General features: G+C 37.9%; 1 protein-coding gene across 1 annotated transcript in view; it reads right to left on the reverse strand.

Annotated features, from left to right (window-relative positions):
• HOMER1 (homer scaffold protein 1) overlaps positions 1–21174 on the reverse strand; it is an 85447-nt gene that overhangs the window by 20129 nt on the left and 44144 nt on the right. The window contains exon 6 of the mRNA XM_057363862.1: positions 4643–4799. Coding sequence (XP_057219845.1) covers positions 4643–4799 — 157 coding nt within the window. The remainder of the gene's footprint in view (positions 1–4642; positions 4800–21174) is intronic.

Consider the following 21174-nt stretch of genomic DNA (forward strand, 5'->3'; position numbering starts at 1 on the left):
CTGTAAGTGAACATAGCCCTCCAAAGCATTCTCCTGTGGGCAAGATGCTGTGACAGCCAATTCTTCTATCATCACACCTGAGTATGAAAACTAATTTCCAAAGTTTTCTTTTTCTTTTAAATCACCTTTTCTATGCATATTTCTAAAAATCTGTTGTATTTAGCTTTCATTTCTTTTGAATCAAATCCCTCTTTTCTTCTGAGCTGGCAACAGATTTAAATTGCAGCATGGCAATTTTCAATCATATATTAGGAAAAATTATTTGACCAGAATAGTCATTTGGTGGTCAGCAGTGGTCAATTGGAATGGGGTGCTCATATTGGCTGTGGGAGCTTCATGTTTTGAGCTGTGGTTCACAACTTCAAAGCCGGCCCTGGTTTCACAGGAAGATTGAACCAGATAATCTCCAAAGTTCCCTTTCACGTTAAATTATTCTGTGATTCTATGAAATAAGGATGAAGCTCCTCTGACTGAAACAATGTCTATAGGACTGTCTATATGTCGACCCTGTATGTAAAGACAAGCACTTAGAGAAGCAAATTGAACTCAACACCTTAGATAATTTTCTTTAGAGCGGGACATGCTTTAGTCTCTACAAGAATTATTAGAAAAAAAAAGATGACTGTCATAGACTGTGAGATATTGAAATGGTTAATGGGTAAACTTTGCCAAAAATCATTGGATGGCATTTGCCCACTATAGCAAACTGCAAAGAAGCAGCTGTTCATCTGTGACCACTGAAGCCCACTCCTTCCCAAATACACCTGTTAACTGTAATTTGGACTGTGACTTGCGATAAGATGAATGGGGTGCTATTGTCCAATGATCCCAGGCCTGGGGGAAGGACATATCCACAAGTGTTATTGGAAGAAAGACTGGAATGTTGAAGTATCAAACAYTGAGGGGGCAAGTTCTCCATGTGCAAAGTATCCAGGGCAGCTCTCTGCACTGGAAATATCAGGGACATTCACATGTGCCTGAAGGGRTTCACCTCTGCTGATGGGCCATAAATGGGCCATACTGGACCAAACTGACCTGAAATGGCACAGTAATGAATTAAACCACCAGACTCCTCAAGTATCCCATGGTTCACAGTATTACATTGTCCAGTGTAAACCTCCCGCCCAGGGGAAGTACTGGGCATACTCACCTGAACCTGGGCAGATAAAACTCACGAAATCTTTTGAGTTTTGTGGACATTCCCCACCCCCGATGGATGAACATCTTCACTTTGACCAACAGACACCAAAATTGCAGCAAGCCTTGTTTCTGGATCCAATGAAGGGGAAGAGGGAGTGGGAGAGTGACTAAATCTTTCTGTGTTTGCCCTTTTTTTCTTTCTTTTCCTTACACATTTTTAAGTGCTATTTTTGTACTTTTGTATTGCTATGTTACTATAGATAATGGCAACTAAAATGGCTATATACTTGTTTTCCTTTCCAACCAAATTGTTCTGTAACACATAATATATATAYATRTGTGTGTGTGCGTTTGTATGTATATTTACAGACACTCGCTATTCAGCATCATTTCACTCTAATCCTCCCCAAGGGATTTACTCACAAGAACCTGGGTTACCCTCAYCTTCCAGGGTGGGATATAACATAGACTGATATATAACTTTTACATAACCTCAGGTGAGATGAATTCCAGTTTAAGGAATATTTTTTGTCTCAATTGCCATTATGGGTTTATACTGAACAAACTGCACAGAAAGAAAGCACAGAGCAGGGACTGAATACTGCTTGCTGCCACGTGGCTTGCTGCCACTGCAACCAACAGTCTACAGTTCTGCCATTTCAATAGCACTTTTTTGATCAGTGTAACAAAGAAGCATCTGACTTGCAGCTTCTTTTTCAAGGGAGGTACTAATTCAATTTGAAAGATTAGTCTCCAGTATGCAGGTTAGAACAGTTCTTGTATTTTACTGCAASTACTGCACTGTATGGTAACAGAATTTTTTTTTACTATGCTGCTTTTTTTTTTTTCTTTCTCTCGTAGACAGTCCAATTTGTTGGGTTAACCAAGTCTATGCTTTTCTAAAAGCAATTCCAACAGAGGGCAGTACTCCCAATGAACCATCCTGCTGTAATTTACTGGCATCCCCAGAGAGGTAGACACAGTGCTCCTACATTCTTTGTGAGATATCAACAAACCCTGAGGTCATGGATTACCAAATTATTTAATAAAGGCATGTAAACAGTGATCAAAAGAGCACAATGTAGATGATACCTTGCTATAGGTTTTGTGTTTCCTCACAAACACAAAGTAACTGCAGAAAATTTGCAGAAAAGGTTATGAAAAATCATAAGCTGTTAATGAATGTAGCCTGAAAGATTACTGTTGTAATTGTAATTGTGCAATCAATTACTACTGTTAAATGCAGTATCATAAAGAAGCAAAACGAYGTTGCTAAAAACTACTATATTCATTTACTTTATTACCAGTAACAGACTTTAAATAAGATTTGACCAAGAATGGGAGTAATATGTTATAAAATGAAAAGGGATCTTTGCCTGTCTTGTCTGGTTGATTCTCCTAAGGTAAACACAGCTGCTGTTGTTGTGCATTAATTTTCTTTCCTAGATTAGGATTGTATTGTCTCAGCTTTGTAACCCAAGATGTTAGTACATATTATTAAGAAGAATGCTACCTTACTACGTCCACATTTTAGCAATGAGTTCTTCACTGTAAAGCCTATCTACTGTTCAAATACACCTGAACATTTGCACTATAGTAACTTTAATACAAGGCTGTAATTTAAATAATTTTATTGACAGTGGCTGTTGTCGTCTATTCACAAACCTGGAGCATGGGCTACAACTCCCACTTTTCCAAATGAGAACCTTAAATGAAATGACAGAAAAAGTGACAGTCTCCCTCTGTACAAACACACATGACAAGCTTCTGCTTGACTGGAACATTTCTGAAGCAAAGTTTTGTCAGAAACTGCCAATTTCTTGAACTGAAAGCACTTCGCAAAAAGCACCATTCTTAATTACATTTCACGTACTTTGTCCAGTCAGCCATGGCACACACTGTTCCAGTCCATTGGAAATTGTTGTTTTTCCCTACCAAATTCTTTGCCTGAGACTTCAGAAGTGTTTCCTGCAAGTCATTTTAGGTATAGGACATCCCCAACAATTTGCCATTTCCCTAGGTTTCTTAAGCTTAAGGATATTCCTTTTTCTCTTCCACCAGGTTAGGCGTAGCCCACTGAATTTCTCCCACCTCAGATTAATAAAGGATTATTCTCAGGACTACCTAGACAGCCTCCAATTAGACAAGTCCAGCACAGGTCTGAAAGAAGGATTTGGGAGGATTTGGCTAGCTGTGATTGCTGCACCTTATTTCCTACACATCATTACAGCATATAAAACCAAACTGACAGCTCTGCTATATACCCTTCTTTTACAAAATATTCATGAAAACTGTTTTAATGCAAAAAATTGAAATAATTTAGTTTGGGTTTTGGGGTTCATTTTTTTTTCTTAAATAAGCATCTCAGAATCATAGTGGCCTGGGGTAGAATGGACTTTAAAGATGATCTTGTTCCAACCCCCCTGCCCTGGGCAGGGGCACCTTTCACTAGACCAGGTTGTTCTAAGTCCCATCCAGCCTGGCCTTGGACACTTTCAGGGATGGGGTAGCCACAACTTCTCTGCACAGTCTGTTCCAGTGCCTCACCATCTTCACAGCAAAGAATTTCTTCCTAACATCTACCAGCTTTCAGTCTGAAGCAATTGCCCCTTGCCCCTTCCATGCCCTTGTAAATAGTACCACTCCAGTGTTAAGTGCACCTGCTTGATATTTTTCTAGATTAATCTTTATTAACAAAAGTGATAAAGCTTCATCGAAGATATCTTTCCTTCACACATGTGTTAGTTGTGCCTTCACTTTGCAGAGAAAGGTGCCCTAAGATTTAACGAATTCATATGGATAAAGGTTGATCAATTATATAATATAGAGAGTTACATGTAAAAAGAGAAGAGAAATTCAGGTATTGAATACTTGTTTTCACAACTTAGCCTTCAATCTTGGATATTTTATTCCTTTCACAAACATTGTTCTTCCTTCCCCCACTGTGAACTAACTTCTGGCTTGCCAAATGACCTCTGCAAAATTTGCCATGACGAGAACATGACCTTGTCCWTTCTGTATGAAAACAAGTGCAGATCTCTACTGGCATATAATGACCTTGGTTTTCAGTTCTGTTTGTGTTGTTCAGGTTCCTCTGTGTGCAAGGATGAGAGGAGGCTGTTCATCTCTGTTATATGAGGACACTACAATAAGGTTTTGTTAACTTACAGATTGGATATCAAGTTTCTGAAGGTTTAAATGCAAAAGGGACTAGACTTGTAATGGTATGGAGAATGCTGWGAAACAGATGTGATGGCATCAAATGAAAAGTGAAAGCTGGAAAACATGTCAAAAAGTTTGATTCTTGCAAAAATAACCTTTGCAGAAAAATAGCTCCTACAAAGCAAATTAATTCCAATCGGAGGAAATGCTTTAAAGAGACCATTAATTTCTCTGTCAAAGATTAACCTGAAGTTGAAAAGTAAACTTCTTTTACTTAAAAATGAGTGAATGCAGTCACAGTATTTCCACCTAAGGATCCTGGCCATTTGCCTTGACTTACCCGCTTATGAAGACGTTCTGCTTCCTCCTGATATGCAGCAAGTTGCTGTTTCCATTGTTTCACATTGGCAGTGGACTCCAGCAGGGCTGCTGTGAGCTTGGCATTATTGCCCTTGAGCGCGGCCAGTTCTGCCTCCCAATGCTTGCTGATTGTCGAACTGCACAGATAGAATGAGAATGGTCAGAATTCCCAAATCTCTTCCTTTAAGCCTTTTTTTTTTTTTTTTTTTACTATCCAGCAAGAAGAGAATTATGCAAAAAAACCAGTATGATTGAATGACTATATGAGAATCCAAATGGTCAAATCATTGAAACTATAAATTAAGAAAATACAGGGTAGAGCGTTATTGGAAAACAACATCTACCTTCCCAGCCCAACAGAGTATATTTATAAATACAATGTGAAAGATTCTGAAATCCACATCAGCTTCCAAAAARCAACCGCAGGCAATTCAAGAATACATATACAATTAGTCACTCTGTTAATACATGCACAAGGATGAAAGTGCTTTTTCAGTCTACTACTTTATGAAACGCATTGTAGGAAAATACTTGTCAATGACTTGATTAAAGAGAGCTAATAGAGTGGTTTGGAATTACAGCTTTATTGTTTTAATGTAAGTCTTCCATTCCTGAAACATATTTTCTTTATGAAATACCGTATTTAATTTGTACCTGCAAATTCAAAGATCTTTAATTTTGTAAAACTATTAATATGTTTTTCCTCAATAATATCAGCAAGAGAATAGGGATCAAGTAGGGTGCATATATGTTACTGCTTAATTGCAAAGTGGAAGATGATGTTGAACTTTACTGAAGTAGCCTATAGAGGAAAATTCCTGCTTACAATTTAGTTGTTCTCTTAGCAAACACAGGGCTTTAATTTTCACAGGTAATTAATTTGCCATCATCTGCAGACCGTATCTTTACACTCAGTATGCAAAGGAAAAGTATCTCAAACCCATCAGGTGAATGCATTATATGTACTATATGCAAATAGCTTATTAATGCATACTTGTGTAATGCTAACAGCACGTGACATGCACACCTACATGGATAATACATACAAAGAATAACTAATTTTGTCTAATTAACTCACTATCAAAGGCATCATTGAAAAACAAAGATCTGTAACTCTGACCAAAATTATTTTGTATGAAGAATTATTATAATTATTTATTTTTGATATGTATGTTAATATGATTAATTACTATTTATTACTAATTTGCATGTAAGTTTAGATTTATTGAAAATTTGTATGCATRTCTAATGAAATATTCTGCCATCATTTTATTCACTAAGTTTCTTTCTTCCACTTCCTCCATATGCGAAGTCCATCCCATCAAGGCATATTTCAAAAACTGTATGACTCCTATAATTTCTCTTTAGGTGTGCAAAATTAACCAGACACTGCGGAACATTCATTACCTATCCAGATAATGTGTACTGTTTCACTAAATATCTGATTCCTCCAAACTCCAGCATGTCTTTCCAAATAGTGTTTTGTACCCTTGAACAGGAGTACAGGTTCCTCCAGAAGAGGAATATGCTCTAGCATTTGATGATACAACTAATTAGACGTTCACTATTAGAAATTTTAGATTTTAAAGGACTTAATGAAAGTAATGATGATCTTACTTTGTCTGGGAACACAGACTCCCATRTTCAATAGATAAGAACAAATTTCTGTAACCATGTCTACTCTACTGTTCAGCTTTAATTCCCATTTATGATAGCCCAGGAAATCAACAAATTTTATTAAGAGAATGCTCAAAATATCTAGTCCATTATTATATTCATGCCTCCTTCCTGATGTCCTGATCTGACAAAAAAATTTCTAATCCAGTAGTTTCATGCATGCAAGTTCCATTCAGCAATCCTGCAGGACTACTGACAACTACTAGCTACTAGCAAATTGTTTATATGTGACACTGGTACTTGCTTACACAATGTGCCTTACACCTCATCCTTGCCCACAGGAGACATAAGCACACAAACTGGTTAACACAGCTGTATCTTTGACAAAGGCTAAGAACTCTTTGATCATTTATTATCCTAAAGAAGTGAAAGGAGTTTCTGTAATCTAATAATGCATGTATCCACAATGATGCCCTTCTAATCCATGAAGGATCCAGAAGTCAGACGCTCAGGCAGTGATGAGTAATAATGTGAGGGTGATTCGGGGTGTGTTTCACTTTCAGTGTTGCTTGGTGCCCTTGCTACAGTGCTTCCCAAGAAAATAGCCAGGAGCTCGGAAGTTATTCCTTGTGTAATAGAATGTCAGCATGAAATATGAAGCATGTATTTTCTATTACTGCTATGGTTACTCTGGTTCAAAAGCGGTAAGGTTTCTTTGGATCTGGTTAGTTTTCAATTGGTTATTCTCAGTAGGAATGCATCAGTATTATTTCTYGACTGTAATCTTTTTTTTCCTAAGAGAACTACACAGTGGGCAAGCACATGCCTGCTGTAACACAGGTGTTAATTGTTTGTAGCATATACTGGGGTTTTTTCCATGAAAAATTGTTACTGTATCTTCTGCAGATTTCACTGCAGCTCTATGAGATGGGACCGTATTACTTAAATTAATCTAGTTTTGTATCTGGTAATATACAACTTGAAGTATTTAGACTCCGCCTGTTTCTTCTTAATGGATATCATACTAGGAAGCACATTCCCAACATATGGATTTTTTTTTTTTTGTTTCATAAAATAACAATTTGATTAAAATAGCCCATAACCAGTCCTGGCTGTTCTGACTTACTTTTCTCAAATACGTTCTTGAGATTAAAAAAATATATATATACAAACAACAAAGAAGATAATTAAATTACATTCTGTGGATTAGTTTGGTTAAAACTGGACTTAGATTAATTGGTTTAGACCCAGATAAAAGCACACTTACAGCAGGCTGTTCTTAGGTTAGACTGAGAGCATCTGCGTTGAAGTCAGTATTTGTAGAACTACATTGGTTCAAATTTACCAACCCTTCCTGAGGAAACACTGAGAAACATACGATGCACATACAATGAAAATTCTCCCTTGGAGGAGGAGATGCTGAGGCTAACCCCTGTGAAAGGGAACACACACATCCAGAAGCTGATGGACACATGGAAGGTTCCAAGGGCTCCCAAAAGCTGCTAAAGCATATAACATATAACCAGAATTTTAATGCACTACAGTCCCTTGGGATAGGTACAGGAGATCTGTACATATCTTTCCTCTCTAAAACCTTTTACTTAATTCCTGTCTGAAGGGCTTGATGTTAAAAGGAATTGATTTTGACCTCAATGCAATAGAGTCTGTCATAGGAAATATATATACAGCCCTGACAGGTTATCTTAACAGCTGTAAATATCTAAACCTAATTTGAATCATCCCTCATGTGTTCTCAGACTATGTGTCCTACAAAGCACTSAAAATATGAACACTTACTCAGCAATCACGCTGATCCAAACAGTGTAATTTCTACCAGAGCACTTTCCAGCTCTGCACTGTGGTGCAAAGCTGTACATACACACTGGAGGGACACACAGTTATACACATTTGCCATCCAGTGGTGCAAGAATTCAACCTGCATCTATGCTTTTTTTTCTACTGAAAGCCATCCATCTCTTTGATGCCAGTGTCACAATTTTAACAGCTATTGCTTGAAACCTGTCAGAATTAACATCACTGACTGCCTGAAAAACCCAAAGCTTCAAGACAGTCCTTCAAAAAAATAAACATCCTTAACACTCTGGCTTGTTGCCTGATTTTCAGCATGAAAAGCTACACCAAACTTTTTAAAATACCCTAATAAAGAAAGAAGCCTGGTCACTTCCCTTGTGAAAGTTCTGAACATCTGAAAACACAAGGTCAAGCTGTTTTGCATATATCCCATTAGTGCCAAATAGAAGAGACAAAAAAGACCTCTAGAGGATTACAGCAAAATGCAAGTTTTATTGACTCAATTATCACGTTAATACAAAAAAAAAAGTTTTCATAGCAGAAGTTTTGGTCTGATGATGACAACGGTGCACAGGATCTCAAGCATGCTTTAGTGAACAAAATGTCAAATCTCTCCCAAATCTCCTATCCTTGATGTTGGCCACGGTATCTGGTATATGTGTAACATCAGACATGTCCCCAGTCAGAGCACCACATGGTGCCCCACTGTCAAAGCAAAGGATTCAAAATTAGAAATTTAACATCTGTTACATTCAGTTATTCAATCACTTTCACAAAACAGTCATAGAAAAACTGCTGGCTGGTACCACACAGCCTAACTGTGATACCCTCTGAAAACTGAAGTAGGAGTCAATGATCTTCCTTCCATACATTTAGGCATTCTGACCAATTAACATCAGGCCAATCTCCTTCCTCGTTGGGGATTAGTTACAAGCCCAGTAAGTCACTGAGGAATAGCTTTGGTATCTGTCCATCTGTGACCTGAATAGTGTGCCAGAGGCTATAAATGCATGATTATCTTTCTCTGCAAAGTAGGTCACTTAAGGAAAATTAATCCGAAAAGCTCCAGTCACCACATTTAGCCCGTTGGAGAAGGCTTGCGAGGAAAGGGGGGATAAGCATTGRTGAGTTGCATTCAGAATGAAGTTATTTTGAGAGATGCCTTCATGAAACAAAGAAACAAAAGCACTTCAAATTATGTTTCTGCTTTTTGAATCATAATTGCTTATTCACTGTTTGCTTAGTTGAAAGCAGTATTAATACAGTGAAACATGGTTTAAGGTTTATTCCAGTTTATAGTAATATAATGTGCAAATAATTTATTAACATTTAGAGGTTTTAACACTGCATTAATTTAATAGAATTAATTAATTTAAAATTTATTCTATAGCATACTCATGGTTTAAAAAAAATACTCAAGAGAAGATAAATTATTTTCCTCAGTGGCACTGCTATCTGCACTGCAGGTGTGTGGTGAGCAGGACTGTCTTGGGATACCAGAAATGAAAAGGAATTTAGCCAAGTAAGAAGGGAGTACTTTCAACATAAAACATGGATTTTGGTATAATAACTAATTCAGTAAGACTTGACAAATATGAACAGAGCAGAGCCCTAGTAGCTGCTGCCCAGATCATAAATAGTGGCTTGGAAGGAGCCCAAGAGTCTGGTGGAGTGAGCATTACCAAGCAGAGTGCAGCTGGTGACAATACATTAATTGTGCTGGCAGCAAGGAGTGACCCTTTCTGACAGCTGCACTGGTGAGCCCTACAGAACTCTTCATGCTCAAGAAAGCACAGGGGCATAGTGAACCACTGGGTTCTGCTGCAGCAGTATCCCAGAGATCCAGCAAACACAGTGTCACTTCTTCTCCTCGGAAGTGTAAGACAAGTGCTTGGGTTTATYTAAAATGCCCTGGTGTATCTGGAAGAAAACCTGCAAAAGGTTCTTATGAAATCCTCCATATCAAATAAGTTTCAGTTAATGCTGAAGGGCTGGAAGGGTGAGATCTCTCCAACAGGGTACGCGTGCTATTGCCTACATTGAAATGATGTGACTGCCAGATTTGATGGAGATGTTGGCTCTGCCAGCATAGTGAGGGATTGCAACATCCCTCAAAGCATTCCTAAAAAAAAATCCTAAAAGCTCACAAGAAACCTCCTCTCACTCACGATGAAAATGAGACTGAAGCACCTCAGCTTATGTCCTGATTTAGAAGAAATTTTAAACAAGCAATTTGGGAGTTACACCCCATTTTGGAGATTTCAAAAAGCATCTTCTATGGCCGTCTATTAAATGCATAAAACTATTTCATGATGGAAAGGATTTGAGCATGATGGTTTTTGGGAGTTTGTCCTCTTCCTAGACCAAAACACCATAAGTTCTTGGTAATAATATGGAAATCTCTTCGCTTCTCTTTGATGTTCAAAGCAATAGRCAACAGAAGGGACTTTCACCTTCTATTAAATTACAGAGGAGGAGGAGCCCTACAATGAGCCAAAAGTTGAAAACAGAGTCATGGAGTGGACCAAGATCTATCTCCCCACTCCAGGAAGAGGCAAGAAAGAAAGGTTTTGATTTGTTCTGACATTTTTTTTTCTTCCTACAGAGCTGTCTTCTTGTAGGGGCCCAGCAGATTGAACTACTCAAAACACCCTGAATTTATGTACATGTAGGGCAGAGTCACCCAGTTAAATAATTAAAAAACAGCACAAGAGGGAAACATACAGTAAGAACAATAGGTTTTGTAAGAGGAAAATTTAGGACACAAAACAAAATTGCCTCTTTGCAGCCACTCCTCACTGTCTTACATGTACTTGTGATAAACTGGACACATACAAAAATAAGTCTTACTTGATAAACTGGAATTTATTAAAAAAGAGTAAATCCTTTCAAAATTATAATCCAGAGATAATTACCAGGAAATTGCTTTGAGTGAAATATTTTGAGTGAGGCCAATGAAAAACTAATTAATATTCAAAGAGATCCTTATCCTTAATTAGAGTATTCAAAAGAATTTTTAGCAAAGGAGGATAGCTCCCCTGGGGAGAGAAGGAGGAACATTAACAGAGCATGAAAGATCTGTTCTTCCCTTTGGGATAAGGAATATCTACATGATCTCAGTGGAGTTACATCAGCACAAATCCAGAGAAACATGGTTGTGAATCAGCTCATAGCAAAATAGATAAAGAAGGACCTTGAAGCACATTGTACTTTAAGTGAGATGCCAAATACCAAAGCTACCCTGCCAGAAAGCAAGAAAGGCAACTGAATGGATGAAATGAGCAATCAGCTGGTGAGAGCATTAGATGTCCAGGAGTCTATCATCTGTTCAAATGTTGAAGGTTTATCCCACCCCAGGATGTTTTGTTTTGCACACACCTCTGTTCAAYTCAGAGCTACAATATGCTTGAACTCTCAATTTCTATGTCAATGTAGAAGGCAAATGCAGAAGCTTTTTCTGCAAACTTGGGCAGCTACAGTCTGGAGATGCAACAGATTTCTCCCTCATGGTGTTTCACGTATGAGCTTTCACTTGCATTTAGCTTCTCATCTTGGCCAACTTCTGGATTCTCTGTGACCCAGACTACCCATGCAGCCCAAGAACAGGAGAAGATTTGCCTTTTCAGTTCTGTTACAGGTAGTCCTGCCCTTAGGCAGCTCTTACACTTGCCTTATCAGCCCTCTGGGGAAGGATCAATATCTTTGCAGACTTTWTGGATGAAAATGACAATAGAAGTTGAGTAATGATACAAACTCTTTCCACTATAGAGCAAACCACTGTGCAAAGCAAATGGGTGGCCAAACCCTGTTTAGATCCACCATTTAAAGCTATACTCTGTATGCTGTAATACAGCCTTTATTCATCACCAGCCTACAGAAATCACCTTAACACTGATTGCTTTCAATATGGGAACTTACCACTGAGAAATAGACTGGATATGAAATTCTTTTTAAGGATGTGAATTTTCACATACTAGTATGGTATGCCTGGAAAAGGCAACAAAGCCAGAATTAAAAATGGCTAAGTACRTGTTCACTGCTTATTGAAACACTAAGTCAATGGAATAGCAGAGCAGAATTGTCTTGAAAGACAGAAATGAAAGAGCAGACAGAAATGTCTTGAAAGACACTTCACGGGGTGCAGAAGATTGGGTATTAATACAAAGTCAATGATTCAGCAATGATCTCTATACACACAGGACTTAGGTCCAGTCCAGACCCATGTTAAAGGGTAGGACAAAGTGAAGCTGCTCTTCTTCACATGAAACAATGACATTACTTGTTTCTTGTACTGCCTGCTCGTGCATACTGGAGGTGTTTACACAAGTAACACTTAAACTCTGTTTCTTATATAAATTACACTGTTAAGCACAATTTTAAGCACGGTTTTGTACATTGTACAAAAAAGCAAAACCCTGTATTTAACCTGGAGAAAGTTCCTAATCTCTCTGAAGAGGCTCAACTTTCAATTTTATACTTCTTAAAAGATCTTATTTTTATCTTAGTCATTTTATAAAAACTACTGACATTTGTTATCTCTGCAAGAAGGTCACAGAGCATAAACAAAGAACAGTAACTCTTTCTTATAACTTTTAGCCCTTTGAAAGCACCAGCATGGCTAGTTAATTTATAGCTTTCTAGCAGTAATCATTAAAACCTTATGGATCGAACAATCACATACTCTAAAAAACTACAAATTACTTGCCCTTGCTCCCTTACTGAAATTSCTTGTCAATATCACTCAAAGTATTTTATTCTCATATCTATGAGACCTTGCAGACCTAAAATCTTATCCTATGTTCAGAAAAAGTAAAAATCCTTGTTTTCTTATTGAAATAGCACACTGGTATAGTTGAAAGTAGTTTACTCACAGATTTGTATTGTATAACTGATAGTCAATACGTTTATTTAGTGCACTAAACATTAGGCATGATTCCTTGCTGTTGCTATGGTGCTGAATGCTTCAAATATTCCAACAAAATTACACTTTTAAAAGCAACCAAAATTATTTAGGAACTAATACCCTATTTTCTAAAATGACTAGGTATTTGGCTGCAAAGAAAGTAAAATTGACTCTGGCATTTATGGCACTTAATCACTTTAGGAAATCAATTAGATGATGTGGCTATTGGCAAGTCAGATACTAGGACACAGTAACCCTGACACTAAAATGATCTGAATTATGGACACTTTCATTGTGGAGCTCATCAGTACACACAAGAATTTGAAGCAATTTAACCACAAATTCACACACTGAATTAGTATGGATTAATTCTGCTAGGCCCCTGGCTAGGCAAAACCCCAAGTTTCTTTCAAAAATTCTACTATTAACAACAATTTGGGTGTGCATTGAATCAATTCGCACTTTATCAGTAATGTAACAGAACAGAGTATTTGACTTCCCTACACATCTCTCGCCTAAGTTGTCTTTTATTGAGTGCTATTCAGATTTTAACAGTTTCACTGAACTGTGCTCTAAATTACACCTCAATGAGTTTGAAAATCTTCCCTGGCTCTGTCACAGAAATGCTGTGGTAGTAAGGACAAAGAACTTCTTTTACAGTAATCACCTCCTCTACTTAGCAAAACAGGGCCAAAAGCCCTGAGCTTCTAAAGCTCTATGGACTGGGGAGAGTGCACTCTCTGCATACTGCCCTGCTCAGTGGTACTCAGCCAAGGAGAGTCTAAGCACAGTYGCCACAGTCAGATTTAGCATCCTTGCAGTTTCACAGTCTTTGGAGGCCTTATGGGATCTGTAACCCTTCCATTCCCATCTGAAATATTCCTGGGCATGCAGTGTTGAGCTGTGTTTCTGTGCAAGGAGAATACCACTCAAGTGGGTGGCAATGCAGCCCTCTGATCTTTGCAGGTATGTTAGACCAGAAAAGGATGCTGTACAAAGCACAGTAACTGYGTCTGACAGCCACAAGGACACTGAATGGGCACAGAAGAGGAAACAATTCAGCCCACAGACCTCAGTGCCAAGGCACATTTTATTCAGCTGTATAGATGTGGCTCACAAGGCTGTGGCAGCTACAGGTCGATTCTACAGAGCTCAGCACAGATTTTCAACTCTGCAACAACAGAGGGAAGACAGTAAAGGCTATGTTCTGGGCAACTACAGCCACATGCTGAGCAGTGACCTGGCTTAAAGTGACTTCTCCCAACCCTGTAAATCCAACGTAAATCACACACAAGTAGTGGAGAGCCTCAACACAAACCTCTGCCTGCATTTATAGGTGCTGCCACAGCTGTAACTGGATTGTGTTGTGCCTCTGCTGAAGACAGTGCAGCTGTTACTGCTTGCTCAATGTGGAAGATTTACAAATGCCTATTCTAGTTCTTAACTGAACCTTCTGCTACTGATATGACAGGACAGCTCAGCCTCTAAGACCCCTTAATGCTGGTTTCCATCCTACTTTCATAGCAAACACTGACAACAGCAGAAGACTCAATACTGCTGCAGGGCCTTACAACTTCTCCATCAGCAGCAGAAAAGCATTCCTATAGAATGACCTACAGAAATAGTCCTATGTGATAGTGCAGTTGCATAAGGATTCTGAATTACGACTACTGGGCCTCCATCCAGGTAGTACTTTAGGTTATTTTACCAYGTCAGATAACAACTACTGGTGCAATTTATTTTTGCATGATGACTGCCAATTTGCTTATCCTAGTAAATACAAGAGCATGCATTAATCGCACAGGTAGTGCCAGATGTGACCTGGCAACAAAACAAGATTTATTCCATTGAGAGAACTGAAGCTACGTGGAAGCATAGAAAATTTAATTAAGTTTCATTTATCTCCTGTGGTAGCCATGCAATTACTTAAGAGTCAATAGCCAACATATAAAGTCCAAACTAAATCATCTATGGAATCTTCAGAAGTACCTTGAAGAACAAGCAGCAAGTTGCATGATATGATCACAGTAAAACATTTATTGACTGTATATGTTTGAACAAAACAATTCACAAGTGAGTTGTAACACATGTGGGTACTGCAAGTCGTATTTTTTTTCCATTCTAGTTCTTTAAGAGAACAGAAGTATTACATTTGCCTCATTTCAATCAAATCTGAATCCAAGAAGAGATTATATTGCTTGCACTATGTTGATCCTAGAGCCAAATCTACTAAAAACGAATTAAACTGATGAAACAAAAGATTCAGTACAATACATAGGACATCTCTGATACTTTTCCCATTAACTACAGGTGAACACTCAGAGAAAAAAGTCAATATGCATGTTTCTCTCCCTAATTGTAAAAAAATCCCATTTTAAAAGATGAAAACTGTCATGGCACCTTTCTTAACTAACCAGTATTTAACAGTTCCTATTTACTCAGGCTACACTAGGTGATTCTAGATTTCCGTCATCTTTTTATAATGCAAATGATTTGGCTCAAGAATTCAACTGGAAGTTAAAATCTAATAATTTATAGATCTGTTCTTGCCAATCCAACACTTAATTGATGCAACAGTTTMAAAGAAGAATATAAGGCTTGGCTTTCCTCTTTGCTCCTCATCCCATCTTGCTTAACTCATCCCAAACCCGAYAGGAAAAGAATGAAGTTGGATGGGTGTTGCTAGTGGTGAATTCACAGACAGCAGAGCAGAGACTGAACTTTCATCCTTTCCTGAGGCTGTGTCTATGTGCCTCATTTCTGCATGTTTGTTTTCTGCATTGGAAGCTCTACTCACTTTTCCTGATAAGGCCCCTAGACTAGGGAAAGGGTAAGGCAAACACAATGATGTGAAAATGTTTAAAAGTAGTTTTCTTCAGCCTCCCACTATGTTGGTCATAAGCTCAGCACAAACAATTCCTAAAGTGCCAAAGAAGAATTAAACCAGAATACTAAAACCTCTGGAGAGTGTAGAAGGAAGGTACTACACAATCGGTGTTGTCGTGTGATTACATTAGTTTTACATTTCAAAGTATTTCCTAAATAAAGTGAACAGGTAACTTGCAGTCATAAACAGGGATTGATTAGATTACACTGCAAGCACGTAAGAAACTACTTTGGCTATTTTCTTAAAATTCAGGCTAAATTAATCTGAAGGTATTTCCTACATGCATTTGGCTTCAGACAACAAAACTGTATCTTATTTTCCTATCTATTTCCATCATAGTGAAGGGGGAAAAAAACTTTTATTTTTCTTCTTTTGCCAAACTACTCGAGTTGGATAACTTAGTAGAATTCAGTCAATTCACTTTCAGTGTTTTGGTTTGGTTTGGGTTTTTTTGTGGGCCATGCTATTTGAAGAAAATTACTTCTTAATTACCTGTGGGATTGCAGTCTCCCTGAAGAATGGTTTCCACTATTCTAACTTTAATTCAGAAACCAAACTCTCTGTATTTCATATCAGGAAGACAGGACTTCACAATGCCATGGACTAAAATCTGCAAGGGCAACAATTGTACAATCAAAGCTGATCACAAGATGTGGACCACTCATTATGCTTTATTATTGTGTACTTCTAGACATTCCAGACATTTTATTTCAGAGCCTTCACACAGCTCTAGCTTCATCTGCCAAATGGCTTAAGAGCCGATTAAAAAATTCTCTTATATTCTAGTTCATTGCTGATTTGTGCCAACTCAATTTATTACAGACAAAGCTTGATGGCTGTTTGGTGTTACTGTGAAATATTCTTAACCTCAAAAAGAGCATACATTAAGTACACATTTTTGACAGATAAAATAGTTGAGTTTATGTGTGCCTGCCCCTAACCTCTACCCATGTCTGACAGAACCAGGTTGACACTATCAAAGTCCCACTGCAAGGGGTCTGCCTATGACAATGTGACAGAAAATCAACATGACACAATTATGTTCAACCAAWCAACTGGTTCAGGTGCGGCCTGAATGCTGTTTGCATATTTAAATACATCCTGAAACAGCTTACAAGAAAACAGGTTTGGATGTTTACTTGATCGATGAGCKTTTACTCTAGCCTTCTTGGGGCTTACACTATCTGGACAGGGATCTTGATCTGGAGAGTGGGAGAATAATTGAAGCAGTGCATTAGGGAGCCATGGTAGGGTGACCAGAACCACAGGGAACTCAATGCTCTGTCACCTCCATAGCAAACAGAAATCAAAACTGTGTATCACAACACTGCCAGAAGGTACAAATAAAAGCTGTACCTGGAAAGAGGGCTTAGTGGATTAGACCTCTCTTCAGTAGGTTCAGATGTTTAAAAATTAAGACAGGTTAAATATCACAATATGGCATCCACCCAGTCTTAGGTACCTATCTAGGAGGAACGGCATTAGGCTCTACGGAAGCCACTCAGGTGAAATTTTTTKATCTCATTGTCATTATCTGGATGTGCCAGAATTTGTTGCTTCTCCACCAAAGAACCCAGGCCACAACATACTCCACAAGACCTATCCTTAGCCTATCACTAAATAAGGGATAATCTTTAGCAATCTTMATTCATGTGACAACACCAAGACACTTACAGAGTATCAAATAAGTAAACTGATCTTTTGCCTTGGACTTGAAACAAAGCTTTTAACTTGTATGAAAATTGAGAGCTTGTGGTCCTTGGTCCATTGTCTTTCTGGGAGGCAAAATGATCCCTCAAAGAATATCTACATCTTATATATATACCTACATAGGCATGTGTATATATACCTACAGACATATGCACACACATATATAAATGTTTTATAAATTCCAGACACATTCTAGAAAAAAATAACTTTGACAAAAGCTATTTTTTTATAAGTGATTCATTTAAATATGAAATCTTCCTTTTTTAAAAGACACTATGTTAATATCTTCTTAATGCAGAGAGTTTTTTAAACTGTTTTTCTCTGCTTTGTTAAACTTTACCTTTTAGATATGCCTTATTTCAGGAAATGGGCAGAGGTAATCAATTTGACTGAATGCTATCAATAAATATCTAAAACTAGCAAGTGTTTTCATCAACATGATTTCTTTGAACTCCATAGACAAGTTTATGCTGGCTCTGGTGAAGTCAACTGGCACAAAGGAGTTAGCTCCTAAGCCACATGTGCCGGTGAATGAAAAATACTCCAGGGGACAGAAGTGTTCATGCAACTCCATCCAATCCTCCATTCTGTGTAACTGCTGGAGGAGCCTGTAGCAGCTCAAGGCACAGTTATTAATATTGAAGCTTTACTCTGGCACCAGAAAGATAGCAAATGGACAGGAGCTACAGCCACCTCCTGAATTCACACACCATTTCTGCTTTCTTCTAACCCTAGCAGAATATGGCATAGCAGCACTTCTATCACAATATCTTTGACAAGAAAGAATTTGTACTTAAGCAACTCTTGCCAGCTTTCATTGCTTTTGACTTTACATGATGATAATCTAGTATTAAGATATATAAATAACTAAAATTAGGTAATTTGAAATCCATATGGGCTTCATTAACACCATTCTAAGCTCTTTATAAATGGCAAAGTCCATGGATAAAAAAAATCCATGTAGTGTGTTTCAGGGGAATCCACAGYTGACATTTCATCAAGACTCAAAGTGGAAACGCTTCACAACTTAAGATGCTTGGCATCTTTCAACTCCGGTGAGATGTAATGTAAATTGCCCAATCATATATCTAATAGCATTGTCATAAATGATAGCAGGAATGAAAGACTGGCTCTTAAGCTTAAATACTTGCAGAGGATGGTGCTAGCCATACCCTTTCTGTTTTCAAAGTGTATCTCTTTTCCAAGGAAAGAGAGCAGGTAGGAACAGAGTAATACAGCAAATTCTAAAAGGAATATAAAAATTCATACACTAAACTCATCACTTTATCTTCTGAAGGATAAAGGATGAAGTTACATTTGTTTATTTTCTACTTGGAAGCTGGAGAAAAAATATTTCTACACTGTTTCAAGAACACTAATTAATTAGTTTTTCTTTAACATTGCCATTTTAGTTGTTTGCTTATTGCCAGGCCTATCAGATGGCAGTGAAACCATAGTCACACGGTATACATAAGATTACAGGAGCAGAAATCTATCTATATGTGCAGCTTCTCATATGAGAAGTCCACATATCTCATGATTCACCACTGCACCTCAAATAACAGAGTTCAAGCAGGCAGTGTAACTTGTTTCCATCAGTAAAAAAGATCTAAAGTGGTATCAATCATATGTATCCAATGGAGCTTCACTTTTGCTAAAATGTACTCAGCTACCTTCTTACYGCCTCCCTCCTTTAAAAATACTTTCTTAAAATATTCCACTGGGTTTGGCCCCTCTGCCTAAAAATTACAATCCTTTCTCTTAGAATAAATAAGGCAGATGAGGAACAGCAACACAGGGAAGTTTCAGAAGAACATTAGAGCAGGCAAAACAGACACAATAACTGGTGTAGGGTAGAGAGACCAAGTGACTTGCAAACATAGAGACCCTACATTTGAAAAGAGCCACTAACTGAAAGATTCAGACTTGTTTAATTTGTTTTATCATAGAAACACAGATTGGTTTCGGTTGGAAGGGACCTTATAGATCAGCTAGCTCCAACCTGCCTGCCTTGGGTAGAGACACCTCCACCAGACCAGGATGCTCAGAGCCCCATCCAACCTGGCCCTGAACACTTCCAGGGATGGGGCATCCACATCCTTTCTGGGCAACCTGTTCCACAGCCTCATCACCCTCATTGTAAAACAACTCAATGAAGTTATTCAATTATTCAAGCAAATGCACCACTGGAGATATTTTTTCACTAAAAACATACATCTCACTCATCTCATTCAAGAAACTATGGCTTTGGAGGAATGGGGGAACTTTAAAGAGTAAGGCTTTATTTTGAGGCTATATTGTTGCTATGGATTGTAATATATTTAAATACAACAAAACTGACAAAACCCCAAGCTTTCTCTTGCTGAAGGTTTTTAAAAGATGTTTTTAGCTTGTGGACTTCAAACACAAAACTCTTCAGCAACGCTTGAATTTACTTTATTAAGGTATATGAGAGAGGCATCCTTCCATGACTATTGACTGTAAGCTGTGCAAATCCATCTGATTTTACTAAATAAACCAAAGTTAACATGAAGTGAACCTTGGGATAAGTAAAATACACAAGAATTATTCTGCATAGATCTTCCTTTATATTTTCATTTTTTTTCTATACAACTGTATGACCTTTTCAATAAACTATATGTTAATGGGAAAACCAAAAGCAGACTATTCCTGTGTTTCACAGAAACACATCATAATGACAGAGTCAGTTTAGAGACAGAAAACAGTAAATGAACAGGTCTAGAAAAGCTTCTTTAGCACTTGCCTACCCATACAGATGGTTTCATAAACATTGTATTTTGTGTTGGCAAAGATGAGGAGACTAAGTCTTGCACTTGAAACAAAGCAGCTACACACCAGACTAGGAGTCTTTATTTTCTAACATACACTTCTGAATGGCTGCTGGGACATAAGAAATGGCACTGAAGAGGTCTCTTTTAGGAGGTAAAGCATGTGTGTGAGCAGATGGGTGCAAATTGTGTGATTCTCTTACCTGCAGAACAGACTTCCATAAGAAAGTCTCATTACAAATAGTCCAGATTTCAGGCTCTGAAGAAAGCCTCCACCTTTCCCATCAATTATTCCTAGGGTGAATGTATGGGGMTGGGTGGTTTACATTACCTTGGTCTTGAAATACTTTCATGTATTTCCCTTCCTAGCCAATGAGGAGGAAACTGATGTTTGAGTGATCAGACTTGGTGAAAAATACGTTCATCCTACAAAACAACCCCTCTCTCTTTGTTTTTAAAAAGAGCTCCTCTTCTCAAGGGCCAGAACTGTTAGAGGATCCATTCTCAGATTCAGGATATCTGTAGCTATGTGGTTGTTTTGGGCTCTTTCTCCCCTGGCGATYTCAGGTATTATTGGCTTTCTGGTTTTGTTTCTTTAATGGGAGGCTGAAAAATKGTACATATGCATGACTTTTGTAGTTTCAAAGTGCTAAGTCTTTCCACAGATGATTTTAAAATGAAAAGCAATTCTACATAGTGACTATTTCTTCTCAATGTTTTTTGATTTTTTTTTTTTTTTCTGGAGTATAGTGTGTTGAGACCTGCAGCATTTCTTTGGTGTGTCTATTCTCTTT

Source organism: Malurus melanocephalus, unplaced genomic scaffold, assembly GCF_030028575.1.
Source record: "Malurus melanocephalus ecotype Western Australia unplaced genomic scaffold, MMel_1.1 scaffold_31, whole genome shotgun sequence".
Taxonomy (NCBI): Eukaryota; Metazoa; Chordata; class Aves; order Passeriformes; family Maluridae; genus Malurus; species Malurus melanocephalus.